The sequence below is a fragment of the Nicotiana tabacum genome, chromosome 7, assembly GCF_000715075.1.
Source record: "Nicotiana tabacum cultivar K326 chromosome 7, ASM71507v2, whole genome shotgun sequence".
NCBI lineage: Eukaryota > Viridiplantae > Streptophyta > Magnoliopsida > Solanales > Solanaceae > Nicotiana > Nicotiana tabacum.
Window position 1 is genome coordinate 157,370,218 of NC_134086.1, and position 14,740 is coordinate 157,384,957.

The window sequence follows — 14,740 nt, forward strand, 5'->3', positions numbered from 1 at the left end:
GTCCTGAAAATAGAGAGGTATTTATAAATATAAGTAGAAACTCCAACAAAATGCTTATAGAAACACATATGAAGTAAGAGATCATGTGAAGCAATTGACTTATTGCTGATGATTCTCCAAAAAGTCATCAGCAAGAATCTGCGGTATAACTCTAAAATTGGTAAACAATAGTTTCCATACAAGTGACGCCATCAACAAATTTTACAGAAATAATCTGTTCCAGAAATAAAATCCGAACAGGAATAAAGATTGTTCATGAAATACAAATCATAGCGATCACCTCTTGTAGTCCAAAATTGCTGTTTGATATGCACACGAAGGAGAAAGAATAGAAGTATATATTGTAAAAGTAAAAAAATGATTTTACAAAACTATGAAATCATGTTACTGAGAACCTAGGAGAGAAAGAATTCGTGGGTGAGGAGTTAGAAATCGTGGTGAGAGATAGTGAGATTGAAGCCCAATTTGTAGGATTGCTATTTGTAGGGAAAATAGGCGAAGGAAGGGCATTTTACTGAAGTGCCGAATTCCCAATTCCTCTCTTTCGTTATAAAAAGTACTATTTTTTTAAAAATAGTAGAAAGCAATGGTTCTTTAATAAAATAATATACCTATTTAATTATTTTAAAATTTAAAAAAAGAAACTAATTTGACCTAAACTAACTAATGACGTGGGATTTAAGCGCTGAAGTCCCAATTCCTCTTTCATATAAAAAATACAGTATTTTAAAAATAGTAGAAACTACTAAATTTTAAAAACAGTAGAAACTACTGAATATTTAAAAAGAAATTTGTTTTCAAATGCGCCGAAGTCCCAATTCATCTTTCATATAAAAAATACAGTATTTTAAAAATAGTAGAAACTACTGAATATTTAAAAAGAAATTTGTTTTCAAATTCAAAACTTTGAAAGAGAAACTAATTTTAACTATATTAACTGCTTTGTCCTAAATTGCTACATGGCATTTTATGCACATGACACTTGGCAAAATCTCACGCCTGACTTTCTTCCTTTTAAGTAAACTAAAATTAGTACCCGCGTGATGCGCAGACAAATTATTTCAAATTGCGATGTATGTTGTTTGAATCATAATAACCTTAAAATATATATCTCTCAGATCAAAATTATATAACATGAGAATTTAATTATAAAGCAGGATATGAAATTATTGATCAAATCTCGTAGTAGACAACCAATCTTTTTAACATATATTTGTAGCAACCTAACCCCTTGATTTTAGTACTTGCATTTCGTTCCGTTGTCGATATTAAAGAATACTAAACATGTCATATTGTGATCTGTCTTGTTTGAGCACATTAGATCATATTATTTTAACAAAATTCTTACAATCACTTTATTTTTATCAGGAAGTCAAATATGTCTTATTCATCACATCATTTTTACGTAAATTCTTTTTTTGTTTTGTTCTTTTCTTATAGTTATTGTATTATTTAATATTTCATATTATTATACCATCATATAATTTTTTGTTAGATTATAATTAAATTAATGTCTTGCTTATTATCCTTTTAATAGTATGTGATAAAAATAAATGTTTTATTCTCGAAATTTGATATATTTTTTATGCTTTTATCCTCTTATTCATAATATTTTAATCATTTAAATTTGTCAGAAATATTTTTAAATATAATTAATTATTTTATTTTATCTATATTAAAATTAATTTAAAGTATAAGTATCCTCACACTACCTCTATTTTTTTTAATATACATTCTCTTTCCTACTATAAATGTTAATTAGTTTTATATTAATATTTTACCTATAACCAAAATAATGTCATATTTTGTTTTAAATTGTAACTTTTAATTAGTCTAAAATATAATACATAAGTTATTTGATTATCATGTTCTAAATGTATTGAGTTATCTTATAATTAATTTTGTATTAGATTCAGTTAAATTTTCTTTCTTTTTTAGCTATAAGATAAAATTTAATTTTAATTTTAATTTTCATTATTAAGATTACCAATATTAGAAATTTATTTTATATTGTTAAAAATTTATTTAATCATAGAAAAAAATTCTTAATTTTATGAACACATTATTTCTAAATATTGTAATAATATTGTTACTATCATTTTAATTCTTTACGTAATATTTTTTTTCAAAAGAATTTCATCTCAAACTCAAATAATTCTTATCATTTTATTTTCTAAACTGGACCACATTTTCAAAAAATTATGCTATGCATTCAAACTCAAACTAACTGCACTCGATTCAGATATTAATCATAAGTCTAAAATATTAATACATAAGTTATTTGATTATCATGTTCCAAATGTATTGAGTTCTCTTATAATTAATTTTGTATTAGATGTAATTAAATTTTTGTTCTTTTTTAGCTATAAGATAAAATTTAATTTTTAATTTTCATTATTAAGATTACCAATATTAGAAATTTATTTTGTATTTTTAAAAATTTATTTAATCATAGAAAAAAAATTCTTAATTTTTTTATCACATTATTTCTAAATATTGTAATAATATTTTTACTATCATTTTAATTCTTTACGTAATATTTTCAAAAACAAATCTCATTTCAAACTCAAATAATTCTTATCATTTTATTTTCTAAACTGGACCGCATTTTCAAATAATTATGCTATGCATTCAAACTCAAACTAACTGCACTCGATTTAGATATTAATCACAGAAAATATTTTCTTAATTGTTTGAACATATTATATCTAAATATTGTAGTAATATTTTCACTGTCTTTTACTTCTTTACATAAAAACTTTTTTAGTTTTAAGATACAAAATAAATTTTTCTAAAATTATCTATATTATAAATTTATTTTATAATTTATAATTTTATTTTTTATTATTGTTTTACTTTTCATAAATAAGACTTCAATTTTATGGTATTATTCATAATTTGAGCATTCGCATAGTAGTTTTAAGAACTTTCTAATCTTAAATTCAAAGAGTCTTTTCTTTTCATTTTTAATAGTAAATTTCTAATAAGTTAACATAATTTTTCTATTTTTTAATCTAATATATAGTCTTATTACGTTTTATATGGCTTTTCATTAACTCGTAAATTTATTTAATATCATTCTCAACTACTTTTCTTTAATAATATAAGATAAGTATATAATTTTTAATTATAAAATAAATATTTATTTTGTTTCAAAAATATTGCTAGAAAATTTAATAATATTTTTAAGTATTGTATATTTACTTTATTTTATTTTCTAAACTTATGATTTATAAATATCCTTACATTATATCTAATTTATTTTTATTGTTCAATATTTTTAGTTTTTTATTTTACTATTAGACTTGAGTTATGCGGACTTATATAATGACTTTTCTTATCATAATATAAAAAACTTTCTCATCTCAAATTTAAATAAGTTTTACACTTTTTCCTATGATAAAAAATCTTAGTTTTTTTCTTCTATTTATTATTTATTATTGATTTTATATTATTCAATACCTAATATTATTACATTGCCATGTAAATTTTTATTAGCATGTTTGAATTAAATATCTATTTTTACCACACTCATTCTAATATAATATAGATAAAAATTAAAATACTTTCTCATCTCAAATTCAAATAATTTTTATCATTTTATTTTCTTAATTGGACCATATTTTCAAAAAATTATGGTATGATTTCAAACTTAAACTAACTAAACTCAATTCAAATATTAATCATAGAAAAATATTTTCTTAATTATTTGAACACATTATATCTAAATATTGTAGTAATATTTACGTATAAAATATTTGTTTGCACGATTTATTAATATTAATATAAATTTATTTTTCTTGTTATTAAAATATTTTTTGCTGATTATTTAATTTTCTCTTACCTTATAATTAATTTGTATATTTTATGTAAGATCTTATTTTGCTGCTTGAATTTATTTAGTTTTTAAACTCAATAAATCTTTAATATCTTAAGTAATTTTTAGTTTTATTTTATATTTTAACTTACTCCAAAGTATAAATAGTGATAGGTTATCTCAATTTACGTCTTTATATATATTTTTTTCTATTATAGTTTTTAATTAATTTTTTACCTCTATATTTATGGCTAACATAGAAGTAAATCTATGAGTGAATCAATATATAGATATAAATATAGATATAGATATAGATATAGATATAGATATTGATACAAATATACATATAAATTTAAATATAGATATATAGATTAGATTTGTCCAAATCTATTTAGATTATGTATAAGATTCATTAAACTACCTCCATTAATTATGTTTCTATATATAATTTTTAATTATTAATATTGTCCTAAAATTGCCAAGTGACTTCATTTTAGCTTGACACTTGGCTTAACCACAATACATACTACTCTCATTTTAATATAATATAGATATAGATAATTAAGGTATATAATTTACCATGATACCAATATTAATTGGTATAGTCTTAATGGATTTAGAAAATAATTTGGAATGAGTAATAAATGCTAAAAGTAAAATAGGAAAAATAAATTATTTTTCTTTTGATATGTAAAAAGTGATAAGTAAAAATAAAAATTTTATTTTAGAATACTTGACAAGTCGCACAAAGCTAAGGGGAACCAATACAATTCTCCGAAGTAAAAACTAAAGAAGAAAATGCCTTGGAATAGATCTCCATACTTACTCTTTAGTCCTTCTTAACTCATAAAGAATGGCTGAATTTTAAAAGAATAAAAATATCCCCTCTCTCTCTCTCTCTCTCCAGTCTCCCCGCAAGCTCCTTTAAGCCACAACACTCACTTCTAAAAGCAGTAAAATCTACTTCAACATATGCTTCAGATCTTCGAATTTCCATTTCTGTGTGTGTCAGTGTGTGCGCGGTTGGATCTTGAGGTTTCTATTATTAACTGCTACTACTGAAAATGGGTCACTTGAATCTACCATCGTCAAAGAGAAATGTTCGACAGTGGCGTCTTCTTGATTTAGTATCAGCAGCTTTCTTTGCAGCAGTGTTAATTTTCTTCCTTCTTTTATGTACCCCTTTGGGTGATTCCTTAGCTGCTTCAGGGCGTCAGTCTCTGCTTCGTTCAGCCTCCGGGGATCCACGTCAGCGCAGTCGCCTTGTCGCACAGGTACAATTTCATATTGTTATGCTTTCAGTTCAGTTTGGATTAGATCTGTTTTAATAATTTGTGGGATAATTAATAGGTGGAGTCAGGGAGACAGACTACAGGTATTGATGCATGCCCAGCAGACTATGTGGATCATATGCCTTGTGAGGATCCAAGATTAAATAGCCAGTTGAGTAGAGAGATGAATTATTATAGGGAAAGGCATTGCCCTTTGCCTAAGGACACCCCTCTTTGTTTGATTCCACCCCCACAAGGTTACCGCGTCTCTGTTCATTGGCCTGACAGTTTGCACAAGGTAAATACTTAAAAGTTAAATCTTTACTAGTTATAATTGATCTGAAGCTAATCAATCCCCTGAAGCCCAGAAACGTGTTTTGAAATGTCTGAAACTGTTAGTAGAAGAAAGACTTTTTATTATTATTTTCGGTTTCAACACTTGGCGCTACCGTTAGTCTAATTTTTGTTGATGGATCGCTGTGAGAATCGAACCTAAGACCTCTACTTGTTTTAATACTATGTTGAAATGTGTGAATAGCTTATCTAAAAGTTTAAGCCGTTACATGAGACACTTTTATTTATTTATTTATGTTAGGTGCGCAGCATTTTGAGTGAGTTGTGATATCACAAGATTGGTTTGTTTCAGTCTAGGTGGGCTGGATTTAGCTGCATGGAACAACATTTAAGTTGCCTTTTGATTTAGTCTCATCGGTACCTTATGTATGATCTTGCTTGAATACTCGTAGTGCTGCTTGTTGTAGTTTCATTAGATGGATCTATAATGGTTTTCTTTTGTACTTCCCTTTTCTTTTTAGATTAACGTGGATAGTGGCTTTTCCCTAATCTTGGGCCTCTTTTGGTGGCAATTGACTTAGTAATTCAGCCTCTCAATTTGTTAAAAGAATTTAGTTCTTCTTTTCTTGCAGATTCGGTTTAAATTGTTGCATTACATCTGTAGTTGTGGGCCTCTTTTGGTGGCAGTTCTTAATAACTTGCACCATATTCGTTGAAAATTGCAAGTTTCACTTTTTTTGTCTTTTGGAGTGTTTAATTATTGCAATCATGGTCACAATAAGCCTTCCCTTTCTTCGCAGATATGGCATGAGAATATGCCCTACAATAAAATAGCTGACAGGAAAGGGCACCAAGGATGGATGAAAAAAGAAGGGCCGTATTTTATCTTCCCTGGTGGTGGAACTATGTTTCCTGACGGGGCAGAGCAGTATATCGAGAAACTTAAACAGTACATTCCAATTGCTGGTGGAGTTTTGAGGACTGCCCTTGATATGGGATGTGGGGTATGATGTTCTTGCTCGGTTCCTTAGAATCTGTACTAATGTTCCTGGGTATCTGAGACCCTAACGTTCGTTCCTGCTGCAGGTTGCCAGTTTTGGTGGCTACCTACTTGCCGAAGACATGGTGACGCTCTCTTTTGCTCCAAGAGATTCACATAAATCACAAATACAGTTTGCCTTGGAGCGAGGAATACCTGCATTTGTTGCCATGCTTGGGACACGCAGGCTTCCTTTTCCTGCCTTCTCGTTTGATTTGGTTCATTGTTCACGGTGTTTGATTCCTTTCACTGCATATAGTGAGTTTTCTGAGTTTGATGGTCATTGTCAGCATGCTTTATATACCTGTTGTCTGAAACCCTGAAAGAAGAATTGTTGCCATGCAGATGCAACATACTTCATCGAAGTTGACAGGTTACTCCGTCCCGGCGGCTACCTTGTCATTTCTGGTCCTCCTGTTCAGTGGCCCAAGCAAGATAAGGAGTGGGGGGATCTCCAAACAGTGGCCAGATCGTTGTGCTATGAGCTGATTGTTGTAGATGGAAACACTGTCATCTGGAAAAAGCCTCTTGGGGATTCATGTCTTCCGAATCAAAATGAATTTGGGCTTGAACTGTGTGATAACACGGATGATCCAAGTGCTGCATGGTGATTCATTCATGCATTTCTTTATTCTTTTTTATTTCTCCTTCCATGTTCTTCAGTTACATCTTTGCTATAATCTCCAACAAACTTTTGCTGCTTTTACCTTGTCAAACATATTGTTGGTGGAAGCATTTTAAATAACTAGCTTTACTTTTTTATCTCAAATTAATTTGCAGGTACTTCAAGTTGAAAAAATGTGTGAGTAGGACTTTATCTGTCAAAGGAGAATATGCCATCGGGAAAATTCCAAAATGGCCAGCGAGGCTGACAAAAGCTCCAGCTAGGGCAATTGTTACTAAAAATGGAATGGATGTGTTTGAAGCTGACTCAAGAAGATGGGCACGCAGAGTTGCATTCTATAAGAGTTCATTGAACTTGAAACTAGGAACTTCATCAGTTCGCAATGTCATGGATATGAATGCATTTTTCGGAGGATTTGCTGCAGCGTTAGCATCAGATCCAATCTGGGTGATGAATGTTGTTCCAGCACATAAGCCTTTAACACTTGATGTGATTTTTGACAGAGGCCTTATTGGAGTTTATCATGACTGGTAGGTCAAGAATTTCTGTATCACATATTTGATGGTCATCCTTAAAAGTGTATACAAATGGCTAGCTGGACTCTGGATCATTATCTTTTTTCTGTCTTTTCTTTTTTTTCTTAATCCCACCTGCTAGACAGCGAGTTTTGTCAAATCTTTTTCTCTTTCTTTAATCTCTCTGTCTGGAGCTTGGAAGTTTCTTTCCTTGCAATAAGAGTCATCCACTAATGGTTTGCAAATCCGAGAACTTAGAGAGTCATAGGAGAAATGGACAGATGGATTACTCTCTTCAACTAATAAACACCATTTACCGCTCGTGTCACAGGTGTGAGCCTTTCTCAACATACCCTCGGACTTATGATCTGATTCACGTGGGAGCCATAGAATCTCTCATAAAGGATCCCGTTTCTGGAAAGACCAGGTATGTTTTACCTTTCTCAATTCTTCGATGCTCTCTATCTCTGGTTGTCCATAATTAGATATTTCCAACATGATGTTCCCTGAGTTAGCAATTCTGGACTTGTATATGAGGGTTCTCACCTATTTTTAGAAAAGGAGCTTTTCTAGTTAAGAAAATGAAGAAGTATGTTGGACTATAATAGTCCATAGAAACCAATCTTATGTGATAATTGAGTAATGGGTAATTTTAAGAGATACACAATCTATGTTTGTCCAAGCAGTTAGTTTCGTCAAGTTTTTCAACATTTGATGTGTCCATGTCAATTATTCATGATATTTCGTTGCAAATGGCACATAGTTGTCTGTATTTTCGGCTATATGTGATTAATCTCATCTAGTAAATTTTAATATATTGGATATCCTTGGTGACAATATTTAAGATCTAAAGTTAAGACCATCATATGTGTAGATACCATTGTACTTATTTATTTATTTGATTGTGTCTGGGCTAGCTTGCATGCATCTCGACTAATCCACCGAATATCAGTTACCTCCCACGGCACATGTACGGAGTAACTTTGTCCACTAATGCTTAAATAGATAAAACAAATCATGTTTTCCCTCTACTGAAATTTTAACCCTGGTCCTGGAACAATACCATTATATTTATACCGTTAAATGTAGGCTTAATACACACGTTACCACAAACTTGCATGTAAATCCCTCTTACGCACCCTTTATCAACAAATTCTCTCTTACACACCCTCTCTTCATGGGCATCCTTTTTTATGCCACTACTTGTAAAAAGTGGAACGGTTACTCCCTAAAATGACATGTGCCATGCCCATGGGAAACATAAAAGTCAAGCGCGTGAACAGTAAAAAGTTGTATTTGAGTCCTTACTTAGATGGCACATGTCCAACACTTAAAATCTTTCCGATTTTTTCTCTCCAATTAAGGTAAAATATAAAAAGGAACAAAAAAGAAAATTTCCTCCAATTCCTGGAACACTAAAACCTTGCTCAAAGTTTGGTCACCTACACTGCAACCTCCTCCTGGCTCCAAGGAAAATTCCATCTTTGCCAATGCTTCCACCTATGCTGATGCCTCCACCACAGCCAATTCCTCCAACTCTAGGAACACTTGTTCCATTGCCACCACCAATACCTACTCCATTTCTGACAATGCTTCCACCTATGCCAAGACCACTGTCAATTGTCCCAATTCCAAGAACACTGCTCCTTCTCTGCTAGCACTTTCACTTGCATGGATGTGAAGTTTTCTCGTTAAGAAACTCTGCAGAGAAGGAAATCCCAGGGCCTAGAAGTTGGCTCATCATTTCTAGAGGCACCTTCTAAGACACCCATGTTGGTTTTACCCAGAAGCTAAGGAGAGTGAGACTGAGGAAATGTAGTTGGCTAAAGGTAAGAACTTAATGTTGTGTGCTTTATAAGGGGAGGAAATTTAGAAGAAGTGGGTTTTTTTGTGCTGTTTTTTTTTGTAAACTCTTTCTCGGGTTCTTTGTTAGTAAATGTTTATGGACTGTGAGGGGTCATTTGGTATGAGGTATAAGAAGGTATAAGGGTGGTATAAAAATTTAATACCACCTTAATACTCTATTTGGTAAGCGAACTAGGTATAAGGTATAAGAAGGTATAAGGGTGATATAAAAATTTAATACCACTTATTACTCTGTTTGGTTAGCAAATCAGGTATAAGTTATCTCGGTGTTAATTTTAACACTGGGATAACTTATACCTTATAGAAGGTGGGGTAATTAGCACCAGTATAACTTATACCTTCTTCTTAGAAATTATGCAATTGTCATTTTTAATACAACATACGAAACAATGAATAAACAACAATCCTATCATAACTAATCCCAGCATAACTTATCCCAATATAACTTATACCGATATAAATCGTATTCCAACCAAACGACCCCTGAGAATATCTAGACCAAGTGGTCTGGAGAAGCAGAAAAAATGAGGTAAGGTTGTGTGCTAGAATATAGGAACATCGCATTGACACCTTTGGAGCTAAAGACAAAAGCTTTTCTACCACGGAATAGTCCATTCAGGACCAAAATAACACCCCCCCCCCCCCAAAGCCCAAATCCGCCTATACCCTCTTTTACCCTCTGTTTTCTATTTTTCTCCACCTTCGCCGGATCTTTACTGGTGGTAAGGATATCATCACCATGGAATACTTGAATATTTTCTTTGTTTCCACCGTTGGGGAAACACACTGGAGTTTTCATCTCTGATTGCTTCATCAACAATGAGACAATTGTGAGTTTAGTTCTCTCAAGATTTACTGCTCTTGAGTCTTTCTTGGCCTCTTTAAGCTCTATGGGTTGTGGTTGAGCTTGAGTGCTCATGGTATTTTACAGATACAAGAAATGAATTTTAGGTAGGAGGACATAGGTGTGTATCCTTTTCTCTTCTATACGTGTCACTGTGAGTGGCGCGTGTCATTCACCTCCCAGGAGTAAGAGGTCTTAGGCCGAGGGGATCTTAGCTATGGTTTCAAGCTAAGGTGTGTTATATGTTGCCCACAAGAAAGAAATGGTGTAAAAGGGATTTTCCCGCAAGTAGAGGGGTAAAGTATGTATTGAGCCTTAAATATGAGCAGAATGTAGAAATACACACCACATTGATACATACATTTATGCATACATTCTTAATTAATTAATAAACTAAATGAATTTTGTAAAGAATCTCTGACAAGAACTGGTCCCGACTTGGTTCCAAAAGAATTATTTAATTAGGAAAGATCAGTTAATCTTGAAGACTTGAATACCAATATTTTGATTATACTTCCTGCTACAACTTTTGGCTGGAGATTTTGAAACAAATACAGCATTAAATTATGGAGGGGGAGATAAACAACAACAACAACAACAAACCCAGTATAATCCCACATAGTGGGGTCAGGGTAGTGTGTACGCAAACCTTATCCCTACCTTGTGGAGGGAGAGATGTCAACAGTAATAGCTTAGGATCCCAAGAAACTTAGGAGTCTTTGAAATGCTAGAAGACAGAAAACCTGTGAAGAAAGAAGCTTAAATTATCGAGGAGTAGATGTAGGTCAAGTGCAAAAAGTGTAGAACATAGAAACCCAAGAAAGCTTAAGACTTAAAGAGTCATTGACATGCTAGAGCACAATAAAAATGTGGCTTCAGACACGTTGAATAGAATACCTGTGTATCTTTAGGACATTATGGAAAGAGAATTTATAGATAATTTGAGAATAGAAGTGTAGCTGTGCATTGAATATGTCTGTGGATTTCCTTACCTCCCTACAGGGGCGGATCTACTAAGGCCCGCGGGGTGGTACGCCACCCGCAAGCTTTGTTCGAAATCTTAACTATATATGTATGCATATCTGCGAAATCTGATAAATATTCCTAGTATCACCCAGATTAACAAAAGATTGCTCGAAACGCTAAAGCAAAAGCAACACTTTTTAAAACCTTTTTAGCTTGTTCTCAGTAAATTTTGACACTACTGTTCATTTATTTTTCTTTCTTTAATTATTGTTGACTATATCTTTCTTTGTTAGTAAATCATGACTTTTTTTTTTTTTTTGGTATCTTAGTTAGTACTATTTGTTTTTTTCACCCACACTTAAAACAACATTTCCTTTTCAAAGTCCCCGCTCCCATTAAAATCCCAAAAGCCAAATAGTTAGTAGTATTTGTTTTTTTCCAAAGTTGATCAAATAAATTAGCTTGGCACCCGAAGCCTCCAAATCCTGGATCCACCTCTGCCTTCCTACATGTTTAAAGGAAGGTAAGAGCAGCATCTTCTTGGTGCATCTTAGCAAATACTTGTAAATTAAGAGTAGCTTCAGATCCAACACAAATACGTCTAAAAGATGATATACTCTAACTGAAGCACCGAGACATGGATGTCACTAATTATTATGGTTTGCCAATATAGTACAGTAATTGATATATAATCTTAAACATCCAAAAAATAAAAGACTATTTTAATTGCCTAACTACTATTTTTAATATTAAGTACTCCTTAACTGCACTTTACACTTCTCATAAAATAATCCATACACTATAGCCATAACAAACTCAATGTTAAGGAAGGAAACAAAATAAAAGGAGCGAGCAAATGATTGTTACCAAAAAAAAAGAAGAGACATTAGAACACCCAATGAAAGGTCAAAGTTTAGATGATCAGGAGATAAACACCAGGAATTTAGAAGGATTCAGTTAGCCCAGCTATTTTCACAAAGCAGCTTAGATGCACGCGCATGCACGCACATCGTTTTATCTTGAACTTTTAGATTTTCAAATAAAAGGGAACTTTATGTAGATGATATAGCACCCAGCATGATAAAACTGAAAATTTGCAAGACTTTCATGTTTTCCTTACTTCAAATCATGATCATATGACTGTTGAAGACCTCACAAACACCACCACAAAATAGAAATCTGCTAGATGCTTTTATTTCCCTTCAAAAGAAAAATGATCTTTTAGCAGGTGAACCAACATAATACAACAACTATTTGCAATTTATAATGAAGTATAATACTCAGTGCCCGGGTTAGCTTTGATGCACCTTGACTAATCCACTGCATACCAGCTATCTCCCACCAGTATAGGTATTTGGTTAATCTGTCCATCAATGCTTTGTGAGATTGGAAGAAATCACCTAATTTTTTTTTAACCTCTACTAGGATTTGGACCCTAGTCTCCCATGGTCCGTTTTAAGCTTCATTGACCGCTAGGCCATACTCGTAGGTGCTAATGAAGCTTTATAGCTATTTGTATGTAGACATTGAATTTCATTTTCTGGTGTTACTGGATCAACATTTGACATAAACTTTAGCAACCATTTGTCAGCTAGGTGATAACAGTGAGGAATTATGCTTTTACCATTTACACTTAATGAGATTTTGGAAATGACCATGATCTGAGTTCAACTTGTGGATTATAGCTCATTATCGACCATGTCTGACATCAACCAATGGATGTTGTAGTCTCTCTGGTAAAAGTTAAAACTAACAGCAAAAAACTTGTGATATCTTTGATCAAATTTCAACTCAAGAGCAGAGCATCTTTCCTATTGGAATATACACTCCATTTACTTTCTTAAAGATAAATCCTTCTTCGATGGTGCCTTTGGACTTCCAAACAACTTAATAGTAGTTAGGTTTTCGTCCTCGAATAACTTATCAAGGTTGAACATTAATGCTATCTGTTGATCAAGGTTGACATTTTATTTACTTGATCTTGTATTGGGGCACTTTTGCTTTTGCCCAATCATTAATGAAATTTTATTTGCTTGATTAAAAAAATTGTATTTTAAGCTGCTCCTTGCATCTAAGATATAATTGATCTGGATAGAGATGATACAGCATGGAAATGATGTAGTAAACTTGTTACCTTTTCAGTTTGTAGCATAGAAGCTTCTTAAAAAAGGTTAAATAGAAATGCCTTCTTATCCCTAAGGGTCATTTAGCATGCAGGAAGTTAAATAGAGATGCTCTGTGCAATCTAAAGATTGTAATTGACCATGTATTTCTCTACAAGTTACGTTGAGTGTTTGAGTTGTTTATAGGGAATATACTGCCCCTGCCCCTCATTCCTGAAATAGATAACAGAACTGGAATAAGACCAAAGAAAGAGATGCAATGCTGTGATATTTAACATTGATAGGCGTCTGATACAGCATATTTGGTGAAAATATTGGACCAATCCTTTCTGATGTATAATGATTGAACCATTTGTACATTCTTTCAGGTGTAGCCTTGTGGATTTGATGGTAGAAATTGATAGAATGCTTCGGCCTGAAGGAACTGTTATAATTCGGGACTCTCCTGAAGTGATAGACAAAGTAGACCGGATTGCTCCTGCTGTAAGATGGACGGCAAGTATTCATGAGAAAGAACCTGAATCACATGGGAGGGAGAAAATCCTGGTAGCCACCAAGAATTTTTGGAAGCTACCTTCTGCATCCCACTGATTGAACCTTTTGTTTTTGTACTTTTAGGTATATCTCCTTTTTTCCTCGTTGTCTCATTACTATGGCCAATTGGCATGTTTCAAGTTATGCAAGTAGTCTACTTTTTGCTCCATCTCTTCTTTCTATCTAGTTTATGTAGAATTAATTGGAAGCGTACAAAGATGGTGGGAGAAAACTGTAAAAAAATTATAGCATACTGTTACAAACACTTCTATTAGATTCAGTTAAATGATGAAATGATTTTCTTTTTCTAGCTTGAAGAGTATTGGTAGAATTATTATTATTTTTTGTTGTGGGGGTGGGCGTGGGGTTGGGATTTGCTTGGCTGTGCATTGATTTGCTTAGCTCGAGCCTCAAAGCATGGATCAGTTTGAACATAGAAGTTAAAACTTCAAGGAAAATATTTTCCGAGGCATATGGAGCTTGTTCAATATTTTCGAACAAGACCAGCTAGGCACAGCTATTTTTGTATACCAGACTCGTGGACGTGGTGTTAGCAAAAACTGCATGTTATGAACTCGTTGCTGTATCATACTTCCAGAATTTTGGGGCCATGACATTGGCTTCTCATTTTTTCCCTTGACTATGTTCAATACTTTCATTTCCTGTTTTCAGTTTTGTTTTTTCCTTTTACATCGCATTCAGCACTTTCCCTTGCATATGTACTGGCATTTCCAGATTATTTTCGTTCTGACATTCCTCCGTAAACATAATGTTTTAAGGTAGTCATTTTGGAAGAGTTCTCAGCATGTTTGTCCCTATTCTGAGATATCAGGTCATGCTGTTAAA

At 32.5% G+C, this 14,740-nt stretch overlaps 1 protein-coding gene across 1 annotated transcript; it reads left to right on the plus strand.

Moving 5' to 3' along the window:
* The first annotated feature begins 4,593 nt into the window (after window positions 1-4,593).
* LOC107788240 (putative pectin methyltransferase QUA3) lies at window positions 4,594-14,204 on the plus strand. The gene is made up of 8 exons (XM_016609914.2): window positions 4,594-5,091; window positions 5,168-5,386; window positions 6,183-6,386; window positions 6,469-6,679; window positions 6,767-7,028; window positions 7,202-7,576; window positions 7,893-7,988; window positions 13,729-14,204. Exons 1-8 carry the CDS (start codon window positions 4,882-4,884, stop codon window positions 13,949-13,951), a joined length of 1,800 nt encoding a protein of 599 aa, XP_016465400.1. The 5' UTR covers window positions 4,594-4,881; the 3' UTR covers window positions 13,952-14,204.
* Window positions 14,205-14,740: the final 536 nt, after the last annotated feature.